We start from the raw sequence: 16,068 nt of genomic DNA, 5'->3' as shown, positions 1-16,068 counted from the left end.
CTTTTTAGCAAGTCATTTTTTGGATTTTTCTACCTTTCTTTTTTTTTTTAGGATTTCTCCTACTTGTGTTTTCTTATATATTATCAAAATATTACATGCAAAAAATATCCAAATTTAAATTCTGTGAGGCAATTAAAAAGTAAAGATGAATTAGTATTTTACTGTATTTACATGATTAAACACATGAAACAAGTGATTATTCGAAAAACGAAGTATCAACGAAGATTTGACCAACTAAAACAATTTATTGTTCACATAGCAAAAGGTTGTATGAGTGTTCTCTCTTGCAATTTTTGTTTTGATAAAGCAACTTTGTTTTAGTTAAATGAATGCTGTTCTTTCTAATTAATAAAGCTATAAATTTTTAATTTTGTGTCTAAAAAATAATAATAATTTTTTTAAAAATTAGAAGTTCAAATAAATTTAATTTGATGTCTGACATCATTTATTATTTTATAATACTAAGAAAAACAGCATCTAATTTACCTATTATCATTTCTCAAAAAATACCAAAATTCAAGTCGGCATCGGCAACTACACCCCGTTTACAGAAAACGGAAAAAACTGTTTTGGACTCTCCCAGTCCCGACTCCGAGTCTTCTTCACCTTCACTGTGATCTCGAAGAAACCAACAATGGAGCTTCATTACTACACTCATCGGAACCAATCCCACAGAGCCGCTCTTGCTGCTGTTTTTCTTCTTCTTTTTCCTCTTTTTCTCCCCAATCTCTTCCATCCTTTGGGTCGCGCTTCGCCTTCCTTATTCTCTGTACGTTCTTCATCTAATGCTATCCTTTTCCCTACGATTCGTCAATGATTCGTCTTATTTTGAATTGCAAATTTATAATGAGATCCGTTGCTTGCTTGCGCTAATTGGACCTAGGATTTTCTTTGATAGACGAGTTCAGTAGATAGTTTAATTGGACTCTCTTTTAGATAGAGCGAAGGTTCTGAAGTCCTTCGTTAAATTTTTTCATATTGACTTGTTTTGATTGGAATGTTAAAATTAATTTCTATTCTTATTTTTTTATAGGTATTCTCTCCAGTTTAAGATTGGAAAAATGGATTGTTTTGCATTTTTCTTTTGTCTATAGTCTTTTGTTTTCCTTTTTCTCTCTTTCTTCCTCCTCCGTATCCGATAATCACAGAGGCAGAGATTGATAGTAATGCATATGGTTATTTGGTGTTCTTTTATATAACAGGAGTGGATTTCTCCAAAACCGAGGCACACGATTTTGCTAGACAGTGCTTTGCATCGTATCACGGTTAGTAATGTCCTTTATTTGCTTGTTTCTTTTAAGTTTTTAACCATCTCCCATTTTTTAAGATTAAATATTTATCCACGTTAAATAATAATTATCACATAGTTATCAAACAAAGCCATAGTTTTGGTTCTCAAAATCATGGTAAAGAGTTGTGAGAAAACAAGCAGGATTTTCAAAAACTAAATGTTTATCAATGAGGCCGAAATCATTATCAAATGAGATTAAATAATTTAGTGAAGTTTTTTGTTTATGGTGTTTCTTACGTTGAGGTCTGTCTATGACATTTCAGACATTTGAAGACCAGAAAGAGATATGGTCTCCATTGTCAAATCAAGGATGGAAACCTTGTCTGAAGCCTACAAGAATGGAATGTGAGTAATATGACTTGAAGACCGAATTTCAAATTCTAGTATTCCTTATTCTAGCTTACCCACCTAGATTTTTGAGCGGAATTCTTCACAACTTCTTGCTTATGCACTTCTTAGATGGCTCCTTCCTCATATACACGCATCTGATACCATGCAGTATCACAAAGAAAATCTCAAGGTTACATTCAAGTGTTCTTAGATGGAGGATTAAATCAGCAAAGAATGGGGGTATGTATATGTTCTTTTTTGTTAATATCATCGCCATCTTCCAAACTATGGATGAAATAGAAAACCAATCCCAATTCAATGACATTTTATTCTTCAGGCTTCTTTAGCTGTATAATAACTTAGCCCCCCCTCCCCCCACACCATGTGAAAGATCTGTGATGCAGTTGCTGTTGCCCGAATACTGAATGCAACATTGATCATACCTCATCTTGAAATTAATGCTGTTTGGAAGGATTCAAGGTACTAGGAATGAGTTCATCGTGGTTTCTTTTGACAATGTAAAACATTATTATTATTATTATTTTTTTTTTTGGGGGGGGGGGGGGGGATGGGGCTTCCAAGAAAGACTTGCTAAAATTGTTTTTTTGCTGACCAGTTCGTTTGGAGAAATTTTTGATGTTGATCACTTTATTGATGTCCTACGTGATGATATATCAATAGTCAAAGAGCTGCCTACTGAATACTCCTGGAGCACTAGGGAATACTATGCTACTGGAATCCGCAGTACTAGAATTAAAACTGCTCCCACCCATGCTTCTGCAAACTGGTACTTGGAAAATGTCTTGCCCATAATGCAAAGGTAAGTCCTGACCGTAATGAGGATATTTGATCGCACGAAATTCACATGTTAGTTGTTAATTACTGTATTTTTATTATTTTGATCACTAGTTTTCTTTCTGTTGAAATGAGCTCTCATTGTTACAACACGAACTCTTACCTCCATTAGTTGTCGTAGTGAACTCAGTTATATTGGAATTTGGTTAAGCAGTACATAACCTTTCTTTATTATTTATCTGTTATATTGGAGCGTGCTAAAAGTTTTTCTTTTGGGGAGAAGACTTTATACAAATAAAGTACTATATGTGGTAACAGGAATTTATTGCAAGAAAGTAATAGGGAAAAAAAATCATTTTTTACCTCTAGAAATGTCTAAGTTTTATCAATTTCAACCCTAAACTTTCAATTTAATCAAATTGCACCCCAAATATGTATAAGTATTGCAATTTTAATCCTAAATTTTAAAAGATTTTGCAATTTTTGCCCTTTAATAAGCCATCGCTACAAATGTCTCTAAAAAATATCTATTATGCATTCATTGAATTAATAAAGCTTAGTACATCAAATACCAATTCACTTGAACAGGTCTCTTCTTAGTCACTTGCAACTTTTGACCCCCCCCCAACTTATTTTGGAAGGCCACATTCTCTCATGTACCTCCTAAGAAATCCATTTTAACATGCGTATTTCACGTGCCCCCTGCCTTTTTTTCTTTTCTTTTAGTATTCTACATTTGTGTAATAACTTCATTTAGGATATGAGCTGGAATGACTGATTCAATTGGTAACAGCTACGGGATTGCTGCTATTGCTCCATTCTCTCATCGTCTGTCTTTCAACGACTTGCCAACTGAGATTCAACATTTGCGTTGTAAAGTCAATTTCATGGCATTGGCCTTTGTTCGTGGTATCACTGAATTAGGAGATACCATCATCAATCGCCTTCGTTACTCTTCAAATCAAAAGGAAACCGAAAGAGTTGACAGTCTACTAGAAGATGAGAAAATACAATTGAAAGGTGGGAAATTTGTTGTATTGCATCTCCGATTCGATAAGGTCAGTACCTTTCCCAGATTTTTTAAAAGAACTATTGAACTTCATAAATTAACCTTTAATATCATCAGTTTGAATTGATTCCATTGTTCCTCAGCTCATTCATTGAGCATACGCTATTATCTCTTAGGAGTCTTTAAGGTTTCCTTGCAAATTGTAATCTTCGATGATATGGATAGTCATGATGCAGTGGGTAAATACTGAAATTTCTGCGAGGCTTTGTGCTCTGGATTCATTCTAATGGCCACATTGCAACAATCAATGATATGCTATATTCTTTTGTTATAATATTTCACCATGTAACTAGATTCTAGGAGCAAATTCACTTAATTTAAATTTGCTTTGATTTTGGGCATTTCAGTAATAAAACATCTTGCCGTTTACAGTTAACTGTTTCAATTCCAGTAGTACTCTGAATCTGTGAAGTCATCTCTACAAATCATCCTTGCAGGATATGGCTGCTCATTCAGCTTGTGAGTTTGGTGGGGGCAAAGCTGAGAGGCTGGCTCTTGCAAAATATCGTCAAGTGATTTGGCAGGGAAGGGTTCCTAACTCACAGTTCACTGATGAAGAGTTGAGATATCAGGGACGTTGCCCCTTGACTCCTGAAGAAATAGGACTGCTGCTAGCTGCTCTGGGGTTTAGCAATACTACACGCGTCTATCTTGCTATACACGAGGTCAACTTTTTTTCTTTACAAGGAATGCGCAAATAATCTATGAACAGAAATATAGGGGAATTGATAATTGTGTTGTAGAAACCTTATTTTGATGCCTTTTAAGCAGTGTGAGCTCTCTTTTAGGTTTCGGAAATGGCTGTGTCTATTTCAGGTTTATGGTGGGGAAGCAAGAATCTCAACTTTGCGCAAAGTATTCCCGCTCCTGGAAGATAAGAAAAGCCTTACCTCTCCCATGGAACGTGCTGGTGTAGCAGGCAAAGCGTCATTATCAGCTGCAGTTGACTATTATGTAAGCTTGCACAGCGACGTCTTCATTTCTGCCTCGCCTGGAAACATGCACAACGCTCTGGTGAGTGCCTCTCTTCCTCGCTCTTGCTATGCTTTTCAGTGGAAACTAACTAGAAAAATGTGATAGCTAGTAGCTACCACTACCACCAATATAATAGGTTTAAGTTATAAGAAACATCCCCACTCTTGTTTTTTTTTAAAAAAAGACTCTACTTCTTACTCAATATTGCCCTTAACCTTTACTAAATGTTTCAAGAATGTTGTTCGAGTAGAAATCCATGAGAATGTCGAATGAAAAATTAGACTTGAAATAGTGTGGTGGTGACTTAAAATTTAAAATCACCTGACAATTCAAATTTCCTTCTCAATCACCATCACATCATTCCAAATCTTAATTGTCATTTTGAAATTTTGAAAGATTTCTATTTCAACGGTAGTTTTAAAAAGTTTAAAGTTTATAAATGGTTATTGCAGGTTTTGAAAGATAAAAGTATTTTTTTAAACAAATAGTGAAATAAGGACGATTTCTATAATTTAGTCAAGTAAAAGGTTCATATATGCATGAACTTGAAACCAATATATTAGCATCATAACCAATCTAGTTAATTACATTGCCAAAACATGGTAGGTTGAAACTGATAAAAGGAAGTGAATTGTTTTCGTATAATCAGTTAGGGCATCGGGCATACTTGAACATGAAAACCATAAGGCCAAATATGGTACTGTTAGGTCCGCTGTTCCTCAATAAGAGCATGGAATGGTCAGAATTCAAGAAGGCTGTTCTCACCGGACATAGAAATAGACAAGGGCAGATCAGGTTAAGGAAAGAGACGCAATCCATATACACTTATCCTGCTCCTGATTGCATGTGCCCTAATGTTTGACCACGTATGTAAATTTTCTTTACTCAGCCTCCAAGTTTTGATTTCAAATGCTAGACAGTTTTATTTCGTTGGGGGAAGTCTTTCTTTGTCTAGTATTTGAATAACTCAGTGTCAAAGATTCCCAATAATGAAATATCTATCTATCTTCATTGCATGCTATGCTGTCTCTATCAATCTTCATTGCATGCTATGCTGTCTCTATCAATCTTCATTGCATGCTATATTCTAGTTGCGATCCCTACACTTTGGTACTTTTTGTTATATTTCATTGTAATTCAAACTCTCAAGCATCAAACTCTTTTCAATAAATTAATGAAACTTTTTATTTTTGTATAAACTTTGTATCTCGAATATTAAACTCTTTTCATTATATTAATGGAATTTTAAAAAAGAAATGTCATGTTTTAGAGCTCGTTATTGAAATCTGCTCATGCTAAATGTCTTTCCCAATAGCATTTTTCCCCATTGAGCAGTTTAGTTGTGGTTGTCTTGTTTCAACTTCTACTCTCTTGTTCAAGTTTGATCAACTCAAGTTTGCCAAATCTATCCATTGCTAGTTCAAATGTATGGTTAAGTCACTAATGCTAGACACATCCTGATATATCATTTAACATGTAAGAATATGAACTGTACGGAAGGAAAAAATGACAAATGTAATTCTCCCCCTCTTTTTTTCCTTTCCATTCTCTTTCTTGGGGAGAAAGTCAGCCATAGTGTAGACTTGCATTGGCCAATATTGCATTTGTATGAAGATACAAATTTTTTTACACTAGCGAGCCTGCAAAATGCTTGCTTAAAAATGTAGCCCTGCATTTCATTTGCGCATCGCTTCAAAAATCGGAAGAATAATTGGGAGAAAGCAACCAGTGTGCCTTAACTCATCAATCATTTTTCGTCGCGCCTGGAACGGCAGGCATTTGGCCATCTTTCAAATCTTTACTGTTGGGGGGAAACTCACTCCCATTCCTCTGTGTGGAATTTTCTTTTGAATCCAAATCTTCATCAATTGGAAGAGTTCTTTTGGAACCTTCCAACGCAACTCCCAGCACAATATTCTCCTCCAATGGTGGCCTCGCCACTGATGGTGGTGATGCAGACGTCTTCTCCCCATCTTGCTTATTTTGCGAGCTTGTGGAAGGAATATCAGCTTTCTCGCTCCCTGGACTGGAAGCTGAAGGCGATCTTTTGGGCAGAGTTGCTCGTGGCATGTTGTCTTTGGAATTCAGTCCCAGGATATCTTTCTTTTCTCCTTTTATCTCATTGCTGGTTACTGGCTTTTCAGCGCTGCTTTGTTCTGAACTGCTGGTTGATAGAATGGGGGCTGAAGGCTTAGGTGTAATACCAGATGGAGAAATTGGTTTTTTATCATCTGCTTTCATATCAAGATTTGATGTTGATCCAGTTGTGTCGGGGGCTTTTGTCCCTGAAGTCGAGACTGCCTCTTGTTTGGCTTCCTTTTCTTCAGTTGATGAACGAGTGGGACGACTAGAGACTTTGGTTTTGTCATCACCATTGACTTTATAAGATGGCTCAATAAGAAGCAGAGGACGGTTAGTAGCCCCTGAACGAGAATACATGGTCTCAGAAAATGGTACATTCTCCAAATCAGCCTCGCCATATATTTTCTGAACAGTGCGAATAGGAGTGGCGAGCCGGGCCCTATGATGGCTGATAACTCTGAGAAGATCCAAGAGAATTGCCTCCTGCACATCAATTGGCAGCTGAAAGTTCAGATACTTGAATAACCACAGCCACATTCATATGTTACATTTTTTTCTAAATTAATATAAAAGTGATTGATCTTTTTTCAAAAATGATTCTATCGATTATAAACAGGTTTTTATTTCTTATAATCTCCCATTAAATACCTATGCTATTAAAAAAATATCGATTTTAATTTTAAAAGAACTTTTCAAAAATTGTTCCAAAGTCCAACACTAAATATTTTAAAAGCCAAGATAAACCATATAAGTTTTAAAACACCAAAAAGCAGTCGTACCTTGACACATAGGTATTCTTCAAAACGAGAAGTTTTCACAAAGCAAGAAACCATGATCTGCAGGAACAGTAGGGAAATTGGTTAGAAATTTATAGGAAGAAAAGATAGAGGAATAATGAAAATACAGAACATCCTGCAATGAAACAATAGACTATAGAGGCAAGAGTTCATGCGAATGTTTCGGTCCTACAGAGTAAAACTAGAGTTTCTAAAATGCATTTCAGATTCACTTGCTGGGAAATATGACCAGATTGGTTACATCAAAATCGCAAAAGAAAAAAACCAATGTTATGAATCAAAAGACTTGGCTTTCAATCAACAATATGTTAAGTAATTTTTTTTAAGAACGATGTGTTAAGTAATTACTGCATGAATAAAAGAAAACATCTTCTTTAAAGCTATCTGCAACCAGATTAAGAAATTTTCGTGATAGATGCACCATATCAAATAACCAAAGTTTCGGGGGTAACTGGTCACAAGCTCAGGAAAAAAGCATAATTCTATAGGAAAATGCTATATTGCTATCCTTGGGAAAATATGGGAATAAAAACAGCGTTCAAAGACGTCCAAAAGATAAATCCAATCGCCTTCACTTGATTGTTTATGGTACTTCCAATTGGATTGCACGCAATGAACTCTTTCGTTGCTACACATTCTTTAAAGTTTTTTAGTATTTAGTATTTGGACCCTCTTTTTGGAAACTCAGTATTTTAGGTAGCTTTATTTTCCCACTTTTGGGATGCAAGTGTTTTCATTTTATTTTACAGAATGAAAAGTTTATTACCATTCTAAAATAAAAAATTGCCCCAAACTAGAAGGTTACCAATAATATTTACCTTATCCCTTTCCTCTTTGTTAATAAACATTTGATTTGACTGATCACAATCTAGCACATGTGAATTAATTTAAGTATGCACAGAAGGAAGATAGTTGGAGGCAATCCATACCATAAGAGCCTGGTTTTCAGGATTGACGTTATCCAAAAATATTCTACGATGTAACCTTTGCTGTTCAACTTGAGGATTCTTGGACAAAACTTTGCGCATGTCAGCTACAATATACTGGAAATTAAAACCAAAATTTTATTAGACAGCGCTTAATGAAATGAACCTAGGGTAAACGAGTGTGAAAGACATTGATTCTCACATTGATCTTATTAACATCTAAGTGGCTGATGGCAAGATGAGTCTTGATACGCCAATGAGTCTTCTGGGTAAGATTCCTCACAATACTAACAGTGAATTTGTGATTTGGAATATGGACCGCTTCACGATCATCGCCTCGGATGATGGTTGGCGACCACCAACCGACGTGCTTGCATTTGAAAAATCCATGTCAGAAAGAAAAATCAACCAAAACTTGAGAATTCTAAAACCAAATCAATATGTTGTGTTCCCTTCTGTTCTTATCAACATATTTCTTAAGGTGAAAATAGGGTAAAAAAGATACAAACCTCAACCGTTCCTGATACTTCATATCCATCAATCTTTGTTTGAATCCATTCATTTACCACAAACGGTCGTGTTGCATGAATCATTACACTTGAAAGGAAGTTAGTAAATATCTGCATACATCAAAATTATGGAATAAACTTGTCTGGTGAAAGACCGTCTAATAAATGGAAAGAAGACAGTGCCTTGAGGGAATTGTAATGGCACATTTCACATTGAACCCAAAAAGTATTGTAAAATCATACTGCTAGTGTTCATCAACGACAATGAATAGGAGAACGAAGGTTTACCTCACGACCAGCAAGGGTAAGCAACACAGTCCCGAGACCTCCAGCAGTGAGCCACTTCTGAGTAGAAAAGCCGAGCAATTCCATGAACAAGGAAAGGGCAGCAATCCAGACTGCAGTGTAAACAGCTTTCCCAGCAAAATCAAAGCCCATCTATAAAAAAAATGAAATCAAGTTTAAAAAAACTGATTAAAGCTGTCCAAGTGATGTAGACATATATTTGTTAACTTCGTAATTGTATTTATTTTATTTAGTATAGTTGGTAGCGTTAATCTATGACTTAGCTCTCCACCACTAAGTTATCCATTCAAGAATATCCCAAGTTCATAATATCTACCCTTGTTTTAACTGGAAATTGATTAATTGCGAGCAGGCGTCAACTAATTTAAACTTGGAACAGATTAGAATGTAGAAAGGATATCATACATTTCTTGCATCACCTGGGTCATTTGATTCATAAGCAAACTTTTGTACTTGTTGAATCAAGCTGCATGAAGGTTAAGGCCTGTTAGAATCAAAATACATGATATGGTCCAATCAGACACAAACCATTAACAAGGGTAAATGATCCATTTCAGAAGATGAATGACAAATAATGCTTATTATCTTATAAACATGCAATCGCATGCATAGAAAGCGAATTTTGAAGAATAAATTCACCAGCCATCCAATCCATTTAGCAACATTTAAATGGTTGATGAACAACAATCAGTCATTCAAAAAATTCAAATGAAAATCTGAAGTCCAAAACTATGCACCTTGATAGACAATAGGCAAATGCCAGAACAGTAGACAGAGATCTAACAAAATTCAGAAGTCGTTGTTTGACTGCCTGACTGGCTACCGAAGGTAAAACTACTGGATCCAATGCCCTGAAACAAACATGCTATAGTTAGAAACTGTATCATCATCAGCCAAACTAATGATTACCTGCCCTAATAGTGCAGACTGCAGATATAACCTTACCTGCAGATCAGCGTAGCTCCAGTCCATAGCAGTAGAGGTTGAACATAAGAAGTCGTAACATAGTATGTACTACTTTTCTTCCAACTTCCATCTGGCTCCTGTTACAAAATTTGCATAACTAATCAGGCTGATTAGGTGTTTGCTCCGCTAGTGCAATAAAATAAAATTTTATATTAAGATCAATACATGAAGAAATAGAATCCTCCCCAAGCGCATAAGAGGTCCAATACCCCAAGCAGCAAAAGCAATGACACAAGCTGCTGGAATTAATTTAAGTAACAGAGGATTGCTACGTAAAGCATCACAAGATCTGTAAGAAAATCCAGAAAACAGGATCAGTATATGGTAAGCACAGAAAAAAATGATGGACAGGACGGAGTAAACCATGTAAAATTTAAGGATTTGGTGCATCTCAAATAGTCGCTATTCCATTCAAAATGATGTTAACGCATATTTAAGATACAAATTAACTGACTGCGATTTACACCATTAACAATCAATGCGTGCAGAAAGCAACAAGATCTACTAGCTTACCAAGACTAGCATGAGACAGATTATAATTTTACGGTTGGGATAGACTACTGCCAAAAGGAAATGCATTTTCTTTCCTCTGCAATAGAACTCTATATCAAAGGAAATCATACCTCGTCAAAACCACAGCTGCAGATTTTAGAACAGCAGTCCCAGCTCCGCCACCTGATTCCAGAACAGATCGACACACAAAAACATTTGCTCTGGAAGACACAGGATACATTGGGCGACTTACACTCCTTAAGAGCTGAAGACTTCCAGGATTGTGCCTCTGACAATTAAAAAAAGAAAGTTATCCATAGCTTCAAACATTCATATAATTTTGAAATCGTCATAGTTTCACCAACTAAGAGAACACAGAGGAATTTATGAGCTTCCAAGTACACCACAGAGAGAGAGAGAGAGAGAGAGAGAGAGAGAGAGAGAGAGAGAGAGAGCAGCTCTTCTACAGGTAATCCTCACTTAGACAGTATAATGCAGAAACAAAGAAGTATTTGTCAAATTTCTAATGCATTTCATCCATACCAGACCAAGTGATGTAGGAACGATAGTAACAAGATGTAGACGAGCCTTTCCCTTGACACTCTGCAATGTGAGTTGAAATCAATAAATGAAAACTAGAGTTGTCAGTCTTTAATGAAAGCACTGTGCAATCAAACAAAAGTTTGTGAATGACATACAATATGTAACTTATTGCATCCATGAACACTTTGAATCCCCAATTTATGTGAAAATTGGGTCGAACCAGGATGAACCATTGTTGAATTGAGCTGAAAATAGCAATGTGCAAATGATAGTATCCCAATGCAGATTACGTTAGTTTGTACACTGAACCCCGTAAGGGGGGTTCAATTATGTAGTGAGATTTCTTGGCTCAGAGCTCAGCAATATACAGTAGAATGTCAAGCACCTGTCATAACCAAGAGGTAATTCTATTAAAGCCAGCAAGTAGGGAAAACAATCTACTAACACATTTCACAAAGATGATTCAGCTTTCCCCAATAAGACATTCGCCATGAAATCGACAATATTTCTTAGACAGATGCCATGAGAAAGTTAGGAAGATTACATATACATCTACTTACTTTGGATTATATTAATGATAAAAGGCTAAACTTAAAAGAAATAACTGAAAGCAACAAACTCAAACTGACAATAAAAAATATTGTAACAGTATTAGTAGCTTTTTGAAACAGTGAACATAAGGAAAGATGATGATAATAATAATAATAATAATAAAGTCCCGCGATCAAAAGTTATATAACTTCCCCCAAATATTTTATTCCAAATCCTGACATCATCCATATGATCCATCCATTAAATTAAAATCTAAACCTAAAAAAACAACGAAAGAAACCCTAATATTTCAAATTCCCTAATCCTTCGCTACATTTTCAGTGCAAAATCCCCATTTCCGCCACCAAATCTTCTAAATAAAATATATGCAGCTAACAGAGGCTGAAATCAAACATACAAGTTACATTATCGATGATTCAACAAACACAAACAGAGATAAGCTGAAAAAACAAGCAAGCAGGGTAAGAAATTATAAAGAAAAAAAAAATATCGGGTAGAAATGAGGTTGAAATCCTATAAACCATTACCTGGAGAATGAAAAAAGGAGAAGAGGTATCGGAAATCTTGGTTATCGGATATGCCTTAAATAGAAAGGTAGAAGCGGCGGAGTAGCGTTGAGAAGAAGGTGGAAATGGGAGAAGGATTGCCGTCGGCGTAGACTGTAGGGGGTAGAAATGCCAGCATGGACCAATGAAAAAGGATTGAAATAAAGATTTGGTATTATTAATATATTTTAGGGAGTAAAATTATGTGGCGGCTGGAGCTTGGTTGGAGTTAAGGTTCGTATTTGAGCGTGTCGCTTCTGGTTCCCATTTTGCCACCCACTCCTTTCGCTTCTCTTGATATTTCTCTCTAAGTTTATCTACTTTTTTTTTTTTTCTTTTTATTATTATCATGTTAAAATACATTTTTTTATCTTCAACTTTTGTTTCATTTTAAGTTTTCGATTTAATAAGTTGTTTAGTTAGTTTATTGTTTATTTTTTAATAATAGTGGGATCAATTATTAGAAATGATAAAACTATTTAAAGTATTATAAAATTTTAGAAATGATAAAACAATTTAAAGTATTATAAAATTTTAGATTAAGTAGCAAATTTTATAAAATATTTATAATTTATAGCAAACGTTATCACTAATAGACATAAGTATGCTATAGTGATAGAAGACTATCATTAATGTAATCTAAAATTTTGTTATAACTTGTAAGTATTTTAATTTATTTTATTATTTTTAAAAATGCCTCTTATATCCAATATTACAAAATGTTAGAAAAATTGCATCAAATGACAAAAAAGAAAATAGCTCATAGTATTTTTTTTTTTTTTTTCATATTGGTATATGATAAATATGACAAGTAACTAACGATATCAGAGGGTTATTCGTTTTCAAATTTTATATATTTGCAATTTAGAAAATGTAGCAGTGACATGAATCTAATATCATTTTTTTTTTTTTTGTTATTCTTGCGAAAGTCTAAGATTTTAAATGATATTAATAAACTTTTATATTTGAAAATGCATCTAATAGTTATTAATATATTAAAAAATAGATAATTGTAAAAAATAACAAATTTGATAAAATATTTATAATATATGAACAAAAAAAATTATATTTTATAAAATTAACAAAGAGAATATGCTCTTATTAATAGACAACCAAAAATTATAAATACAAAACATCTGGTTGATAACATTATTTGAAGGCCAATATTGTCATGAAGATTTAGTGGATTCAAACATGAAGAGTTGTTTGAGATCAATATAAATGTCAATGAAAAATGTGATAATTAATAGGTTGAGACATAATGTACACTGTCAAAAAATGTTAAAAATTAAAAGAAATTTTTTATTTTCAAAACGGTGCATCTCGTATGCATTTGAAATATATTTTTTACTTTAGGAATTGTCATGAATAGAAAAAGAAATTCAATAATATTTCGATAGGATAAGACTACATTTATGAGTGAATTCAAATGCAGATTCCTTGTGGATATTTGTGTTGAGTATTGAGTTATTCCAAGTGGTGTGTGAAGATTTGTAGGTAAATAAATTTAGGTCCACGTTTTTGGTTGCGCCTTTAAACGGGGTCAATGTGTCGACGTCGTCGTTTTAGTTTCCGGCACGTTAGAATATGGAGTCAGACTCAAGGGCAAAGCATTTCATACTAATCTTTTCTTCGTTTCTTCCCATGTGGGCTGCCATAGAAAAGACAAAGTCCAATCACACATCTCACTTCCATCTCTTGCTTAACAAAAAACTTTTTTAATTTTTCTGTCCTTCACTTATCCAAATCAAAGTAGGAATGGGACTTTTATTTTTGTTTGAAAGGTTGAACTTTGGTATAGGGAATGTTGAAAGAAAGGTCTTGAACTTTAGAAGTTGGTTTGTTTTTATTTATTCTAAAGGTTGAAATTTAATGTTCCTACTTGTAATAAGTTTATTGATATTAATATTAAGATTTACACAGAGGAAGATTGAGATTGTTGTTTCTTCAAACGAGTTATTTATATGTTGACAATTCATTCAAATAGGTTTTTATTTAAAAATGTTATTCAATCTTAAAACTATATGTTTTTTAGATTTTGATTGGTACTTAACGAGATCGAGATTGATAGTGCATGCACCTATTTTAATCTTGTAATTCCCTGTAAAAAAATTGAAAAAAAATTATTGCCATAGTCAAGTTGCTTAAAGATATGTGCATTCTACCTATAATTCGATGAAAAATAAGGAAATAACTATGGAAACAACAACATACACAAAACAAATATTGCTAAGGAAACAAATTAACTACATTAGCCATTGATTGAAAATTGGCTAAAATAAACACTAGAAATTGTTTTAATTAACAAAACGGCTCAAAATATTTACAGATATATATAAAAAAACCACTGTTTATTACTAATAGACAAACACTTATATACATCTATCATGTGTTTATCAATATCTATCTCTGATAGGTGATAAACTATAGATACCCATGGTATTTTGTTAATTATCTTATATTTGAAAACAATTCATCTCAATTTTTCAAAACATTTCTCAAAATTGATATATAATTTTTATCAAAGAAAACCATGTGCATGTAAATGGTAATTTGGCTTCAAAATTAGCCATGAATAAGTTTGAGAAGTACCTCCCTCCATGAACTATTAACTCTAAAATACACACAATTTAGAAAGATCAAACACGATCATTGAACTATGCAGTTGTTATTGTTAACTTTCGATTTAATCAATTTGGACCCCAAAAAGTTAGTTAAGATGTTGTGTATTGTAATTTGTGCTATCTCAGTTCAATTTTCGTCAACTCATACTCAATCTTAAGGAAAAGTAACTTAAAGTTCTTCATAAATTCAACAACTTTACTAAAAACCATAATTAATACAAAATTGAGTTTGGTCAGTGCACACAAAAGTAATCATTTTGCCATAGCTCACTTATTTTAATAAAACATGTTAAATCAATTAATATAAATCACTTTTCTCTATGATTTTGAAGTTGATGAGAAATTACAATACTGTCAAAGTATGAAAATGTGTACACATTGTCTTCATTCATGCCAAACAATAAAATGATATTACTTCACAATAACAGTGTAGTTGATAAAAGAAATACTCAGTACTATCGTAATACGTGCAGTTTTCATTCAATATTAAGTGATTTATTAATTTATTTCATAGACTCCATCGAACTTTTACGATTTTTTTGTAGCCAACAACGATTTGTGTTTGATAGTAGATTATTTTATCATGGTTATAATTAGGTATCAAAGATGTAAACTATTTTAGTTTTAAAATGATATAATGATATGACAAAAAAAAATGATGAATTTAAAACAGTGAAGGTATAATAAATGAGAGGAGCTTTCAAATAGTATTTATGGTAACTAATTGAATACTATAGTACTCATTGTTCAAAATGTGTCAAATATTTATTTTACTTGGTATTATTAGATATTTTTCAAATTCCAATCTACCTAAAAAGATTAGGTGTGTAAATAGATTAAGTTGAAGTAATTAGGTTTTTTGGACCAACCAAAATTTTTGTTCAAATAGATTAGATCGATTTATTTATTTATTTTATTTTATTGTTAACTTAAATATTTAAATAATAACTAAAATTTTATAAAACTTAAATATCTAAATCTAACGTTATTACAAACTAATTATAGGAACTATATATATTATTTATATTAAAAGTTAATGGTTGGATTGAATTAAAAAAAATGAACCCCAAATAACTTGAAAAAGACTTAAAAAAAAAAAAGAGAGTTCAACCCAACCTGATTCAAAATAAAATCAAACACTAACTGGAGTGGCACGTGGGGGAGGAAACACAAACCGTGACGTGGCAAAAATTGAATTTGAGTCAATTTTCCCTCCATTGCAAAATTCAATCACACCATCATCACTAAAGTGTAATAAAAAGATCA

General features: G+C 33.4%; 2 protein-coding genes across 2 annotated transcripts; one reads left to right on the top strand and one right to left on the bottom strand.

Annotated features, from left to right (window-relative positions):
* Nucleotides 1–471: 471 nt before the first annotated feature.
* Nucleotides 472–5,481, top strand: LOC101206337 (O-fucosyltransferase 31). Its single transcript, XM_004152690.3, has 10 exons — nucleotides 472–769; nucleotides 1,203–1,265; nucleotides 1,555–1,636; nucleotides 1,791–1,861; nucleotides 2,013–2,101; nucleotides 2,238–2,441; nucleotides 3,210–3,474; nucleotides 3,923–4,150; nucleotides 4,302–4,499; nucleotides 5,110–5,481. The coding sequence occupies exons 1-10, from the start codon at nucleotides 635–637 to the stop codon at nucleotides 5,320–5,322; spliced, it is 1,548 nt and encodes a 515-aa protein (XP_004152738.1). The 5' UTR covers nucleotides 472–634; the 3' UTR covers nucleotides 5,323–5,481.
* Nucleotides 5,482–5,855: 374 nt separating this feature from the next.
* Nucleotides 5,856–12,441, bottom strand: LOC101213477 (mechanosensitive ion channel protein 3, chloroplastic). Its single transcript, XM_004152550.3, has 14 exons — nucleotides 12,161–12,441; nucleotides 11,237–11,466; nucleotides 11,082–11,141; nucleotides 10,670–10,827; nucleotides 10,212–10,335; nucleotides 10,026–10,123; nucleotides 9,818–9,931; nucleotides 9,486–9,546; nucleotides 9,063–9,212; nucleotides 8,775–8,885; nucleotides 8,468–8,635; nucleotides 8,269–8,382; nucleotides 7,322–7,378; nucleotides 5,856–7,025 (listed from the first exon to the last, which is right to left on the bottom strand). Exons 2-14 carry the CDS (start codon nucleotides 11,312–11,314, stop codon nucleotides 6,204–6,206), a joined length of 2,115 nt encoding a protein of 704 aa, XP_004152598.1. The 5' UTR covers nucleotides 11,315–11,466; nucleotides 12,161–12,441; the 3' UTR covers nucleotides 5,856–6,203.
* Nucleotides 12,442–16,068: the final 3,627 nt, after the last annotated feature.

This window comes from Cucumis sativus, chromosome 2 (assembly GCF_000004075.3).
Source record: "Cucumis sativus cultivar 9930 chromosome 2, Cucumber_9930_V3, whole genome shotgun sequence".
In the NCBI taxonomy this organism is placed as follows: Eukaryota; Viridiplantae; Streptophyta; class Magnoliopsida; order Cucurbitales; family Cucurbitaceae; genus Cucumis; species Cucumis sativus.
Note: the sequence above shows the minus strand (reverse complement) of the source record. Positions and strands in the feature narration are given on the sequence as shown.

Coding starts and splice junctions, on each gene's coding strand:
- LOC101206337 (XM_004152690.3), top strand. CDS start 635: ATGGAGCTTCATTACTACACTCATCGGAACCAATCCCACAGAGCCGCT. Junction 770..1,202: donor CTTCGCCTTCCTTATTCTCT/GTACGTTCTTCA, acceptor TTTATATAACAG/GAGTGGATTTCTCCAAAACC. Junction 1,637..1,790: donor GAAGCCTACAAGAATGGAAT/GTGAGTAATATG, acceptor GATACCATGCAG/TATCACAAAGAAAATCTCAA.
- LOC101213477 (XM_004152550.3), bottom strand. CDS start 11,314: ATGGTTCATCCTGGTTCGACCCAATTTTCACATAAATTGGGGATTCAA. Junction 9,213..9,485: donor ACCCAGGTGATGCAAGAAAT/GTATGATATCCT, acceptor TTTTTTTTATAG/ATGGGCTTTGATTTTGCTGG. Junction 7,379..8,268: donor CTGAAAACCAGGCTCTTATG/GTATGGATTGCC, acceptor CTGTTCCTGCAG/ATCATGGTTTCTTGCTTTGT.